At 41.4% G+C, this 14772-nt stretch overlaps 1 protein-coding gene across 1 annotated transcript in view; it reads right to left on the bottom strand.

Annotated features, from left to right (window-relative positions):
* ABHD3 (abhydrolase domain containing 3) overlaps positions 1-14772 on the bottom strand; it is a 58378-nt gene that overhangs the window by 29940 nt on the left and 13666 nt on the right. The window contains exon 4 of the mRNA XM_012802095.2: positions 3787-3832. Coding sequence (XP_012657549.1) covers positions 3787-3832 — 46 coding nt within the window. The remainder of the gene's footprint in view (positions 1-3786; positions 3833-14772) is intronic.

Here is a 14772-nt window from a genome sequence, read left to right as displayed (position 1 = left end):
GTTGTGGTGGGCGCCTGTGGTCCCAGCTACTTGGGAGCTGAGGCAGGAGACTCGCTTGTGCCCAGGAGTTGGAGGTTGCTGTGAGCTGTGATGCCACAGCACTCTACCCAGGGGGATAGCTTGAGGCTCCATCTCAAAAAAAAATAAAATAATAAAATAAATAAATAAATCTTGTACACTCTCCTAATTTTGTATTTTACCAAATATCAGCACCTTTGATTCCTCTCTCTCTACTTCCTACAATATGATATATATTTAATCTATATAATTTTTTTTTTTTGAGACAGAGTCTCACTTTGTTGCCCTCAATAGAGTGCCATGGTATCACAGCTCACAGCAACCACAGACTCTTGGGCTTAAGTGATTCTCCTGCCTCAGCCTCCCAAGCAGCCGGTACCACAGGTGCCTGCCACAATGCCTGGCTATTTTCTCTCTTTGTTGCAGTCATCATTGTCTAGCTGGCTTAGACCAGGTTCAAACCCGCTTCCCTTGGTGCATGTGGCTGGCGCCGCAACCGCTGTACCACAGGTACCGAGCCCCACAATATAATTAATACCATTATTTCTGTTTCATGGACACCACTCATTTTTGTTCTCTCCTCTTTATCCTTCCTGCATCTACTTTCAAACTCTATTCTGTGAGTAGGTCTGCTTTCCACATGGTCTCCCAGCCTCCAGCTGCCTCCTCTATCACCTCTTTCAAACTATACATCACTGCCATAGTTCTCTACCTAAAGCAGGAATGCAATCAAGTTATGCAAATGCTTCAAAATGACAATGTTCCGTACTAGGTTTCTTAGGATTCTACACATGATTCTTCCAACTCTGGCCAGACCCTTGTGGTAGAATTCCTGTTGCTTCCTCAGTAGTAAGAGCACATGGGTCTAAATCCTGGCTTTGCCATCTCTTGGCTGGGACAAACTCCTAACCTACCTATGTCTTATTTTTTTCATCTGGGGAGTAGGGATGATGGTGGTTGTATGTACCTAAATAATTAGGTTTTTTTCTACTACTGAACATTAAGTATTAAAGGACATGACTAGTGCCTGGTACGGTGGCTCACGCCTGTAATCCTAGCACTCTGGGAGGCCAAGGCAGGTAGATTGCTTGAGCACAGGAGTTCAAGACTAGCCTGAGCAAAGCCAAGACCATCTCTACTAAAAATAGAAAACTAGCTTGCCATAGAGGCGGGTGCCAGTAGTCCCAGCTACTTGGGAGGCTGAGACAAGAGGATCTCTTGAGCCCAAGAGTGTGAGGTTGCTGTGAGCTATGACACCATAGGACTCAACCCTAGGGCAACTGAGTGAGACTGTCTCAAAATAAATAAATAGGCTTGGTGCCTGTAGCTCAGTGAGTAGGGCACCAGCCACATATGCAGAGGCTGGTAGGTTTGAGCCCTGCCCGGGCCTACTAAACAACGACAGCTGCAACCAAAAAAACAACTGGGTGTTGTGGTGGGCGCCTGTAGTCCCAGCTACTTGGGAGGCTGCGGCAAGAGGAGCGCTTAAGCCCAAGAGTTTGAGGTTGCTGTAAGCACTTTACTGAGGGTAACATACTGAAACTCTGTCTCAAAAAAAAAAAAAAAAAAAAAGTAAATAAATAAAATTAAAATTAAATAGGGCGGCACCTGTGGCTCAAGGAGTAGGGCACCGGCCCCATATACTGGGGGTGGCAGGTTCAAGCCCAGCCCTAGCCAAAACTGCAAAAAAAATTAAAATAAAAGACATGACTGATACATTCTAAGGACTCAACTAATATTAGATAAGATGATGAGGATGGTTATTATCATCATGCAGCCACAAGAAAGTAGTTACTATTCCATGCTCTTTAATGCCTTATTCTTCCATTAGGAGAGACTCTCAATCCCCTCTCCTGGAGGTTTCAAAATCTATCTCAAAATGTTACCTTCAATAGGTAACATCCCTAAGCCTTTCACATCCCTAAGCCTTTGCTATTCCTGCCCTCTGTGCTCTGTAGCCTTAAATTTCCCTATGGTTACACATAGCACTGCGTTGTGTACCTTTTTATGTACTTGAGTCTCTCCCACAACCCAAGTTGGAGCTCCCTGGGATTAGACTGAACCTCATTAACATGCATACTCCTTACCCTATTTTTTTGCACAGTGCCTGATTTAATAGGTACACACCACAGCTTTGCTGAACGAATAAATCTTTGTCTCCCACTTTACAGAGGCCTAGTGGATTCTGTTTTGCAGCATATTATTTCCTTGAGTGTCTCAGACCACGTCTTCCCCCTCTGTGTGTCCTGAAGGGCCTGGAGGAATGCACGACACACGGGAGCTGTTCAAAATGACGTGCTTGGGCCATGGCCACAGTGACAAATTCAAGTCTTTCCCTTTAGAGTATGATCTGCCTACAAGATTCCTAAAGGGCTAGACTGAAGGAGGAAATGTGAGCTTTCCCATCAAATTATTTGTTATGAGGTGCTTGAGTAAGACCATAAACACTCTATAAATTTGCTTTTGAAATCTATTGATCTTGAGTCTCTCTAGGGCCTAAGTCACTATAAAGCAAAGTATAAGAGCGCTTTCTTTCCTGAATTCTCAATAAAGTGCTGCCATTTGTGACCTGACTGTAAAATTTTTATTTCCAGCATGACTTAATTTATAGTCAATGTCATTCTCTATCAGTGACTTAGAAAAAAGTTCCTTTGTAGAATTGCCTTTGACTACTGAAATGGTGAGGGACTAAAAGTTAAAAAGCTGTAAGAAAATTTCAATGAGTGTAATATATCTCATTCCAACTCAGAGATTTAAACAGCAAATAGAGTGATAATATTCTAAGAGATAAAAGAACTTCTATCCTAGCAAAAATTCAAAAGAGGGGGGAAGCAAAAAAGACTTGATTTACATTGCAAAAGTTTGAACAACATTTCTGCTATATGAACTTCATCTGGCAAATAGGCATATCACATAAAGTCAATCTGTTTCATGATAAAAGTAAATTTCATAGGTTAAAAAAAATAACCACTGTACTAGTTTGTTTTATACAGGCTAAGTTTTAGAGAAAATGTGTTTAACATTAAAAATGATACAGATGAATATCTACAGATGTCAAATTATAGTAAGTACAAAATTTTAGTTATAAAATAGAATTTTTTTTTTATTCAATGGTAACTATGTACATTAATGCACTTGTGGGGTACAGTGCGGTGTTTTCACATACAATTTGAAACATTTCCATCAAACTGGTTAACATAGCCTTCATGTCATTTTCTTAGTTATTGTGTTAAAACGTTCATATTCTACTCTTAGAAAGATTCACTTGTACCCTTGTAAGATAAACCACAGAAGTGATCCCTCCAATCCCCCTCCCTCCACCTATTCCTCCCTCCTCATATTCTTAGGCTGTTATTAGGTTATAGCTTTCATATAAAAGGTATAAATTAATTTCATAATAGGGGTGTGTACACTGGATACTTTTTCTTCCATTCTTGTGATAAAATAGAATCTTTAAGCCATGATAGTGCCTACAGATGTAAAAAAGTAAAATAAAAAACATAATCTTAATTTCTACAAAAATAGAAATATATTATATATATTTCATTTATGTATAAATTCTGAATGAACATAGACTACTGGGATTTCCTTGGTTACATAATTATGGTTCTTATAAATTTCTTTTTTTTGCTTATCTGTATTTTTCTATAATGAGCTTATTTACATAAATAAGTCAAGTTATTTTAAATACAAAGAATATGCTTTTCATTACAAAATTAACAATTATTCTTTTAAAAATTAAGACTCTTATCATTTAAATTTACTTACCAAGAGATTCTCTCCTGCTACTCCTCTGTTGTTAAAAACTACACATCTAAAAACCAGAAAAGTAATTTTTGTTATTTCTACATGATTCTTGCTCACGATATAATATTAAAATCATTTTACAGATGTTGATTTATAGCACAATAAGATTTTAAAGATATATTCTACAGACATGATAATGTTTGACCATTTCATCTAAATAAATAAAATCCCAGTTTTCTAAATTCAATCTGAGTTAAAATTAGAAAATTGCATATTAAAGTCATGTTAATTTTTCCTGCCAAATGAGCAGAATTTTTACAAAACTTCTTCCTATGCATGTATGTGAGCTTTAAATAAGTGGTTTTTTTTTTTTTTCAAGACAAGAGTCTCAGTCACCCTGGGGTTGAGTGCCATCGTGTCATAGCTCACAGCAACCTCAAACTCTTGGGCTCAAGTGATTCTCTTGCCTCAGGCTCCCGAGTAGCTGGGACTACAGGTTCCCACCACAATGCCCAGCTATTTTTAGAGATGGTGTCTTGCTCTAGCTCAGGCTGGTCTCAAACTCCTGAGCTCAAGCAATCTGCCTGCCTCAGCCTCCCAGAGTGCTGGGATTACAGGCATGAGGCACCTTGCCCGACCACTAAGTGTTATTAAAACAATTTTAAATATTAATACAAATCGAATACAAATGTTTTTGCTTCAAACAAAGAAAAACCATTATGTCCTCTACCCATTGTGTTTGTCATATTTATAAGTATCTACTTATCCTAAGAAATACCCTTGTTCCCTCAAGGCTTAGCAAGCATGGAAACTAGTATTTTACACAGGGTAGAGCTACAAGGAGCCTGGCACCTGAGCTAGTGGAATGGGCCACCACTATGCTTCTTATGGGCTGCTGTTCAGCTGACCCAAGGGAGGAAAGATTACCTTTGTTTCCTCTGATCCTGTTTGCATCTTCTGGGTAAAAGAGTCATGGTAAAGGGCTTTGATCAATGTTGGCTCAAGGCAAGTACTCACGGAAATTTAGCTATTAGTGGCATGCTAGCTTTAAAATGTTATTATTTGGGGCCTTGTACAGTGGTTCATGCCTACAATCCTAGCCAGGAGGACCTTGTGAAGTCAGGAGTTCACTATCAGCTTGAGCAACATAGCGATACCTTATCTCCACAGAAAATAGAAAAACATTAGCCAGGCATGGTGGCATGTGCTTATAGTCCCAGCTACATGGGAGGCTGAGGCAAGAGGATTATTTGAGTCCAGGAGTTTGTGGTTGCAGTGAGCTATGGTCACAACACTGTCCTCATGCCCAGGGCACCACAGCACGACCTTGTCTCATAGCAAAATAAAACCAGGCCAGGGGCTCGGCGCCTGTGGCTCAAGCGGCTAAGGCGCCAGCCACATACACCTAAGGTGGCGGGTTCGAACCCCCAGCCCGGGCCCACCAAACAACAATGATGGCTGCAACCAAAAAAAAATGGCTGGGCATTGTGGCGGGCGCCTGTAGTCCCAGCTACTTGGGAGGCTGAGGCAGGAGACTCGCTTGAGCCCAGGAGTTGGAGGTTGCTGTGAGCGTGAGGCCATGGCACTCTACCCAGGGGGATAGCTTGAGACTCCGTCTCAAAAAAAAAAACAAAAAAACAAAAAAACCCAGGCCAGGCACAGTGACTCAACACATGTATTTCTAACACTCTGAGAGACCAAGGCAGGATTGGTTGAGCTCCGGAGTTAGAGACCAGCCTGAGCAAGAGCAAGACCCCATCTCTATTAAAAATAGAAAAACTAGCCTGGAATAGTGGTACACAGCTATAGGCCCAGCTACTCAGGAGGTGAGGCAAGAGGATTACTCAAGCCCAAGAGTTTAAGGTTGCCGTGAGCTATGTTGATGCCACAATACAATACTCAGGATGACAAGAGTAAAGCTGTCTCAAAACCATAAAAACAGAAATCAAAAAGCTATTATTCTGCATTTAAAATATTTATTTATTTTTTGAGAGTCTCTCACTTTGTCACCCCTGGTAGAGTGATCTGGTGTCATAGCTCACAGCAACCTCAACCTCAAACTCTTGGACTCAAGCAATTCTCCTGCCTTAGCCTCCTGAGTATATGGGACTATAGGTGCCCACCATGAGATGAGGGTCTCACTCTAGCTTAGGCTGATCTTGAACTTGTGAGCTCAGGTGATCTGCGCACCTCGTCCTCCCAAAGTGCTGAGATTATAGGAGCGAGCCACTGTGCCAGGCTGTTGCACTGTGCCAGGCTGTTGCATTTCTTAAATTAAAAGATTTAATTATTATTTAACTTTCAAGTAATGATAACCCAGACATATATTTTTTGCCATTCTGAGATAAATCCTGACTTGTGTCTGGCACAGGTTTCATTTTGTATTTGTTGGGACTACTTATCCAATCAATCTAGGCCATGTAAGATTCACATTTTCTTCCTTCAGGGTGTTGCTGACCACTGTACAGGTTCTGTCCACAGTTCCCTGGTGAACTGAGTGCCCAGTAGGACATACACAACTGTGACTCTCTCCTGGTGTGTGTGTGGGGGGTTAGCTTTCAAGGCATACCACCTTCATTCAATGTGGCAATCAGGGCACGTTTTTGCATAGGAATTTTTTCTTTTCTTTTTTTTGGGCGGGGGGAACAGAGTCTCACTCTGTTGCCCTCAGAAGAGTGTGATGGTGTCATAGCTCACAAAAAACTCAAACTCTTGGGCTCGAGCGACCTCTTGCCTCAGCCTCTGAGTAACTGGGACTACAGGCAACTACCACAACACCCAGCTAGTTTTTCTATTTTTAGTAGAGATGAGATGATCTTGAACTACTGAGTTCAGGCTATCCACTTGCCTCAGAATCCCAGAGTGCTAGGATTGCAGGCACGAACCACCCCACCTGGCCATCTTGCATCTGAACAATCATATAGAGAATTTTATGAGGCCCAGTTGAAAGAAATGCTTGAAAATATCAGAAATCTGATATGAGAAAAAGCTAGAAATGTCACATTTTATTGACTGATTTATGACAAACTGCAAATATGCTATAAATACATATAGAGTTTGCTCAATTACTTTTTTCTTGCTATTAAGAATGATAAGACATGGTTCAGGGCCATAGGGCAGTGGTTATAGCACTAGCCACATGCACTGAGGCCGGCGGGTTCAAGCCTGGCCCAGGCCAGCTAAACACCAATGACAGCGCCAACAAGAAAATAGTCGGGCACTGTGGCGGGTACCTGTAGTTCCAGCTACTTGGGAGGCTAAGGCAAGAGAATCACTTAAGCCCAAGAGTTGGAGGTTGCTGTGAGCTATGATACCACAGCACTCTACCAAAGGGTGACACAGTGAGACTCTGTCTCAAAAAAAAAAAACAAAAAACAATGACATGACAGAGCTAGATATAAATAAAATTTAAGTTTCCACGTGTATTTACTTACATAAGCACCTAAGTCACACAGGAATCAGTGCTAAAGTTAATTGCAACCTTGAACCTTGAAGCACTCAGTCCTTCAGAAAAGAACACTTTAGAGTACAACATTAAATAAGGATTAAAATGGCTTCTGGGGCAAGATGCTATCATGTGATGCCACTGAGAGAAGGCAATGGAACTAGTAAGGGGAAAGAAAACAATGATCTGCAAACTCATGAAAAAGCAGCCTACACTTCTGGGATTTTCTTCCCAACTGCAGACAGCAATATCTGCACTTTTCTTCAGGCAACTTTTAAAAGTGGATCACAGCTCTGATATCTCTGCTAGAGACTAGGGGAGCAATTGTACTGACCTCTCCGGAAGCCTGTGCTCCTGACAATCTTCAGTTGGTAGTGTCACCATTGCCTACTTCTAGCCTTGGACGTGGGGCAGGAAGATAAGGAAGAACAAAGGAGCAAAGTTGCAATTCTGCCCCTTTCTCCCACCCCAGCTGGTGATAAGCAATCTGCTTCTTTCATTTAACCCATTTTCTACCCTGACAGTCCGCAAGGAACACTTCACACCTAGAGCTAAAAGAGCCCACTGTGAAACTACTATTCCTCAGCACTGACAAGCCTCTGTTAACTTCCGTGTTCCTTGTTGATTCTTAATCATTATGGATACATATGGTTGTACATATTTACGGGGTATGTATAATATTTTGATACAAACATATAATGCCTGATGGTCAGAATCAGGATAATTGGGGTAACCCTCACCTCAAGCAAACAATTTTTACAGTCTATCCCAAACAATTTTTAAAGGGTTTGTATATGAGGGAAATTATTCTGCAAGAGTTATTTTTCCTACATATTTAAACTATTTGAATTTTCTTCCCCAAACAAAGAAAATATAAAGAGAAAAAATGTCAAATAAAGAATCAATCTGGGCTTGGCGCCTGAAGCTCAGTGAGTAGGGCACCAGCCACATACACTGGGTCTGGCAGGTTTAAGCCTGGCCCGGGCCAGCAGAACAACAATGACAACTGCAACCAAAAAATAGCCGGGTGTTGTGGCAGGTACCTGTAGTCCCAACTACTCAGGAGGCTGAGGCAAGAGAACTGCTTAAGCCCAAGAGTTGGAGGTTGCTGTGATGCCACAGCACTCCACTGAGGGCCACATAGTGAGACTCTGTCTCAAAAAAAAAACAATCTGGTATGAAGAACTCTGAATGGCAACAGAATCTATACACCGGGGAAGCAGCTGAGTTTCATTTTATTTTTTACTTATTTTTGTTTTTTTGAGACAGAGTCTAACTAGTTGCCCTGGGTAGAGTTGTGTGGCATCATAGCTCACAGCAATCACAGCAATCTTCAACTCTTGGGCTCAAGCGATTCTCTTGCTTCAGCCTCCCAAGTAGCTGGGACTACCGGCACCTGCCACAACGCCTGGCTATTTTTAGAGATAAGGTCTCACTCTGACTCAGGCTGGTCTTGAACCTGTAAGCTTAGGCAATCCACCCGCCTTGGCCTCCCAAGTGCTGGGATTACAGGCATGAGCCACCGCACCAGCCTCTGAGTTTCATTTTAATAAAGGTTAAATAAGACAGAGACCACCTATAATAAAGAGTTTCTCAATCTTTAGCACTATGCATACTTTGGACCAAATAACTCTTTGTAGTAATGCTGTCCTTTTCTACTAACTAGATGCTAGCAGAACCTAGTCCAGACATAACAATCAAAAATGTCTCCAGACACTGCTAAATGTTTTCCTTGGTTGAGAACCACTGTTACTGTGAGATGGACCAGAGAGCCTCAAATCTGCTTAAGGCCAGAGATCTACCAGAACATAAATTGTAGTCTTAAATACTGCCCAAGTAGGAGCAGATTCTGAACTTGGGCACCTAAAAAAAGCATTAAGATATGCATGGGTGGAAGTGGTGGGTTCAAACTTGGCCCCAGTCAAAAACTACAAAAAAAAAAAAAAAAAAAAAAAGGGAAAGAAATGCACGGGAATAGAATACTTCTCTAGGCTAGTTTCCAAAACTGTATGATAAAGAGATTTTTTTTTTTTTGAGACAGAGCCTCAAGCTATCCCCCTGGGTAGAGTGCTGTGGCATCACAGCTCACAGCAACCTCCAACTCCTGGGCTCAAGCCAGTCTCTTGCCTCAGCCTCCCAAGTAGCTGGGACCACAGGCACCTGCCACAATGCCCGGCTATTTTTTGGTTGCAGCCGTCATTGTTGTTTTGGCAGGCCTGGGCTGGATTCGAACCCGCCACCTTAGGTGTATGTGGCTGGCACCTTAGCCACTTGAGCCACAGGCGCCGAGCTGATAAAGAGATTTTTATCAGATAGCCTTAAATATTTTTTATTATAGTTCTAAGATTTCTCAAGTTTTTAGGTCCAAGAACAGAAATAATAATCAGCAAAGGGTGGAGAGGAACATTCAGGAGCTAACTGGTATTATTTTCAGGAAGTAATAATAACAGATTTATTAATACATTTAACATGTATTAATGTTTACTATGTGCCAGATCATGCTCTAAACATTTTATATGGATATTATTGGAATGATTCAGTCACTCAAAACTTCATTGAACAATATCCACTGAAATAAAAATTGAGCTAGAGCCTATAGTAGAGAAATAAACTAACAATAGAGGGTTCCTGGCCTCAAGGAGCGTACATTCTACTTAGATTGAAAAGATATCCACCATATTTTCAATTGAGTGACTACAAAAAAGGAATAAAACAAGGCAGTATAAGATTCAATGTCCCACAAATGGTACACAGATAATAAAGCCCTGTGAGGTCAGGACGGGCAAAATTGTTTAGGAAAGTCTTCATGGAAAAGGTGGACAGAGCTTAGGGTAAGAACTGAAAACTGGTAAAGATTTTTAGTCAAAGGAAGGTGTGGGGTATATTATGAGGGCAGCAATGCAAACAAAGACATAAGAATATATAAAATGTTCTAGGACCAAAAAAAAAAAAAAAACATCAGGCCAGGCATGGTGGCTGACCCCTATAATCCTAGCACTCTGGGAGGCTAAAGCAGGTGGATTGCTTGAGCTCAGGAGTTTGAGACCAGCCTGGACAAAAGCAAGACCCTGTCTCTACTAAAAATAGAAAAACTGAGGCAAGAGGATCGCTTGAGCCCAGGAGTTGGAGGTTGCTGTGAGCTATGATGCCACGATATGCTACTTAGGGTGACAGCTTTTTGAGACTCTGTCTCAAAAAAAAAAAAAAAAAAAAGAAAGAAAAAAATACATCAGCTTAGTTGAAATATGGCTACATAAAAGACAATGATAGAAAGTAGGAATGAAAAAATAGGTTAGGACAAGTACAGGGTTCTGAATGCCAGGTAAAGAAAAGCAGACAAGGAGGCTTTGCAACAGCGCCTGTGAGGGGAGCGCCCACTCCTTCCATAGAGTATAAACGAGGTCGAGGCAAGAGGATCACTCAAGGCCAGGAGTTCAGGGTTGGAGAGAACTACGACTGTGGAGCATGAAGCTCTACTCCAGTCTGGGCGACAAGAGTGACACACTGAATGGCATTTGATGAGGTTCCTGTTTTTACAGCTTTTTTTTTTTTTTGCCTGGGGAGAGGCAGTAGTTGATATTACTCAAAGATAAATAAAAGCTAGATAGGCTCGGCGCCTATAGCTCAACCGGCTAAGGCGCCAGCCACGTACACCTAAGGTGGCGGGTTCGAATCCCCAGCCCGGACCCGCCAAAACAACAATGACGGCTGCAACCAAAAAATAGCCGGGCGTTGTGGCGGGCGCCTGTGGTCCCAGCTACTTGGGAGGTGGAGGCAGGAGACTCGCTTGAGCCCAGGAGTTGGAGGTTGCTGTGAGCTGTAATGCCACGGCACTCTACCCAGGGGGACAGCTTGAGGCTCTGTCTCAAAATAAATAAATAAATAAATAAATAAATAAATAAAAGCTAGATAGACTGGCTCAATCTGAAGGTGTGAGAAAGTACACCTATAACAACGAGAAAACGAAGAGGGAAAATCTCAGAAAGGATATACAGAGCAAGGGCACTAAGTTCTGGATGAAGACTTGTCCCAAATCTCTGGCTGATCTTTCATCTATGCATATGTAAGGCAGATGCTAAGAAAACCAGTTAAGACTGCAAAACTGAACAGAGGTTTCAACTGCTGTTTACCACAGAGGAGACAGTTTGAAGTTTAAGTATAGCCAAGTTATCTGCCTGATAAGACAAAAATCAATAATCTTTGGAAAATTATAACAGAATCCATAGTCTTTCCACTGGATCACCACAACACAACTCAAATTGCTAGACCATGAAGAAATAGGAAAATATAGTTTATACTTAAGAGATAAGTGATACTTAGACGGTTCAGATGTTAGAATTAGCAGATGAAGATTTAAAGCAACTATTATAACTCATGTGCATAAAGATGGGAAAAGATTGTAAAGAATAAAAGAGTAGGAAATCGCTCGGCACCCATAGTACAGTGACTATGGCGCTGGCCACATGCACCAAGGCAGGCGGGTTTGAACCCGGCCTGGGCTTGGTAAACAACAATGACAACTGCAATAAAAAAAATAGCTGGGTGTTCTGGTAGGCACCTGTAGTCCCAGCTACTTGGGAGACTGAGGCAAGAGAATCTCTTAAGCCCAAGAGTTGGAGTTTGCTATGAGCTATGACACCATGGCACTCTACCAAGGGCAACATAGTGAGACTCTGTCTCAAAAAAAAAAAAAGTAGGAAATCAGCTCAGTGCCCATACCAGTGGTTGCGGTGCTGGCCACATGCACCTACACTGGCAGGTTCCAACTCAGTGGCGGACACCTATAAGCTCAAGAGTTTGAGGTTGCTGTGAGCTGTGACAACACAGCACTCTACCCAGGGTGACAGCTTGAGATTCTATCTCAAAAAAAAAAAAAAGAAAAAAGAAAGAAACAAAGAAAAAAGAAAATTATATAAAGGAAAACATACAAAATTAAAAATTCACTGGATTTGCAAATTTCAGCTCCAATTTAAGGATAGGAGAGAAAAAATACTGGGAAAAAGGGGGAACTTCAGTGATTTATGGAACAATATCAAAAGATCTAATATAACAGAATTCTGATCCCAGAAAGAGAGGATATGGAGAATGGGGGAAAAAGTATTTGAAGAAATAAGGGCCAAAACTTTTCCAAATTTGATAGAAAGACACAAAATCATTGATTCAGAAGAAAAAAAGGTGGGGGAGGGGAGTAACAGAAAAACAAAACCACCAGAAAACAGCAGGACATGGTGGCACCTGCCTGTAGCATCCCAGTTACTTAGGAGCTAAGCTAAGACCACTTCAGCCCAGGAGGTTGAAGTCCAGCCTTGGTTAATATAGTGAGACCCCGCTTCCTAAAAATAAAATAAAATTCTATACCATTTTTTTTTTTTTTTTTGCAGTTTTTGGCCAGGGCTGGGTTTGAACCTGCCACCTCCGGCATATGGGGCCAGCACCCTACTCCTTTGAGTCACAGGCACCACCCAACTTTTTTTTTGAGACAGAGTTTCACTTTGTCACCCTCAGTAGAGTACCATGGCATCATAGCTCACAGTAACCTCAAACTCTGGGCTTAAGTGATCCTCTTGCCTCAGCCTGCCAAGTAACTGGGACTACAGGCACCCTCCATTATGCCCAGCTATTTTTTTTAGACAAGGGTTGCTCTTGTTCAAATTCCCAAGCTCAAGCAATCCACCTGCCTTGCCCTCCCTGGGCAAGGATTACAGGCATAAGCCTCCGCACTTGGCCAAAATTCTATACCTTAAATCCACCAAATTGATAAGTCCATTAAATATAAATAGACTTAAAAAAATCCCAATTTAAAGATGGAGATTGTCAGACTAGATGAAAAAGCAAGACAGAACTACATGCTGTTTACAAGCAATATTCTTTCTTTCTTTCTTTATTTTTGCAGGTTTTTGGCCAGGGCTGGGTTTAAACCCGCCACCTCTGGATGGGACCGGCACCCTACTCACTGAGCCAGAGGCACCACCCTTATTTATTTGAGGCAGAGTCTTACTCTGTTGTCCCAGGCTAGAATGCCACACAGTTAGCCTAGTTAACAGCAATCTCCAACTCTTGGGTTCAAGGGATCCTCATACATCAGCTTCCCATGGAGCTGGGACGATAAGTGCCCACCACAATGCCTGGCTAATTTTTTTTTAATAGAGAGAGGGTTAGGCCTGGTGTGGTATGGCTCACACCTATAATCCCAGCACTTGGGAGGCCGAGGCAGGTGGATTGCCTGAGCTGACAGATGAGACTAGCCTGAGCCAGAGCAAGACCTCATCTCTGAAAATAGCCAGGCATTGTGATGGGCACCTGTAGTCCCAGCTACTTAGGAGGCTGAGGCAAGAGAACAGCTTAAGCCCAGGAGTTTGAGGTTGCTGTGAGCTATGATGCCACAGCACTCTAACAAGGGTAACAAAGTGAGACTCTGTCTCAAAATAAAAAAACAAAAGTACAGACAGGGTCTCACTCTTGCTCAGGCTGGTCTCTAAATCCTGAACTCAAGTGATCTTCCTGCCTGGCCTCCTAAAGTGCCAGAATTATAGGCATGAACCACTGTGCTCAGCCAAGCACTTTAAATATAATAACATAGATACTTTGAAAGTTAAAGTGTTAATAAAGATTTACCATGCAAACAGTAAGCAAAAAAAGGCTGAGTGGCTATGATAATATCAGATAAAACAAACTTCATGATCAGAGATTATGAAGAACATTTCATTATGATAAAGAGTTAATTCACAGGAAGACAACAATTGCAAGTGTGTACGTGGCTCATGACAGCTTCCATATACGTGAAACAAAAAATTAATGAAATTAAATGGAGAAATAGAAAATCTGCAATCAATTACTGACCGTATTACATTCCCAAGTGATGATTATCACATGGTAATGGAGAACACTGCAAGTCAATTTATAATTAAGGAACCTCATTATCTCTTGTTTCAACTCTTTTGCTATAAAATCTATTCCTATTGAGTGGGAAACATGGCTTCTTGGCCTGTTCTGTCTTGAATTTCCTTGATAAAACTGAGTCCTGAAGACATTACATGTAAACATTATCCTGGTAGGCAATAATCATGGGATGTGAGGAGCTAGTTATTCCCAAAGAGCCTGAGACATCCATGGGAATAAAAAAGGTAGTAAAAAAGGGACTCCCAAACCTTTCAGCATTTTAAAAAGGTTAACAGAAATAATACATTTATTTGTTGCAAGCCTGTCGCACAGTATCTGTCTAACTTTGATCAAATTACTAACACTGTAGTCCTGAGTTCTGGTTGATAAAATGGGTTAATAATATGTATCTTGGAACTGGGTACACAACAGATAACTTAAACACAGCAGCTAGTATGCAGCCACTATAAGGCAGGCACTTAGCAAAGCTAAATTTAATTGTAGCAAACCCAAGTGGCAATTCTGGTTCTGTTGCTGATCATAAGTTGTAAATGGTCCTATTGAGAAAAAAAAAAAAAAAGACCAGCAAGTTAATATTTAATTAATGCACGGTTTGGGGGAGTATAATATTTCAAAACCACTGGCCACAGGGGAAGAACAATCAAAGGTATCTTTTTTTTTTT

Source organism: Otolemur garnettii, unplaced genomic scaffold (assembly GCF_000181295.1).
Source record: "Otolemur garnettii isolate 467f Iridium unplaced genomic scaffold, OtoGar3 scaffold00012, whole genome shotgun sequence".
NCBI lineage: Eukaryota > Metazoa > Chordata > Mammalia > Primates > Galagidae > Otolemur > Otolemur garnettii.
Note: the sequence above shows the minus strand (reverse complement) of the source record. Positions and strands in the feature narration are given on the sequence as shown.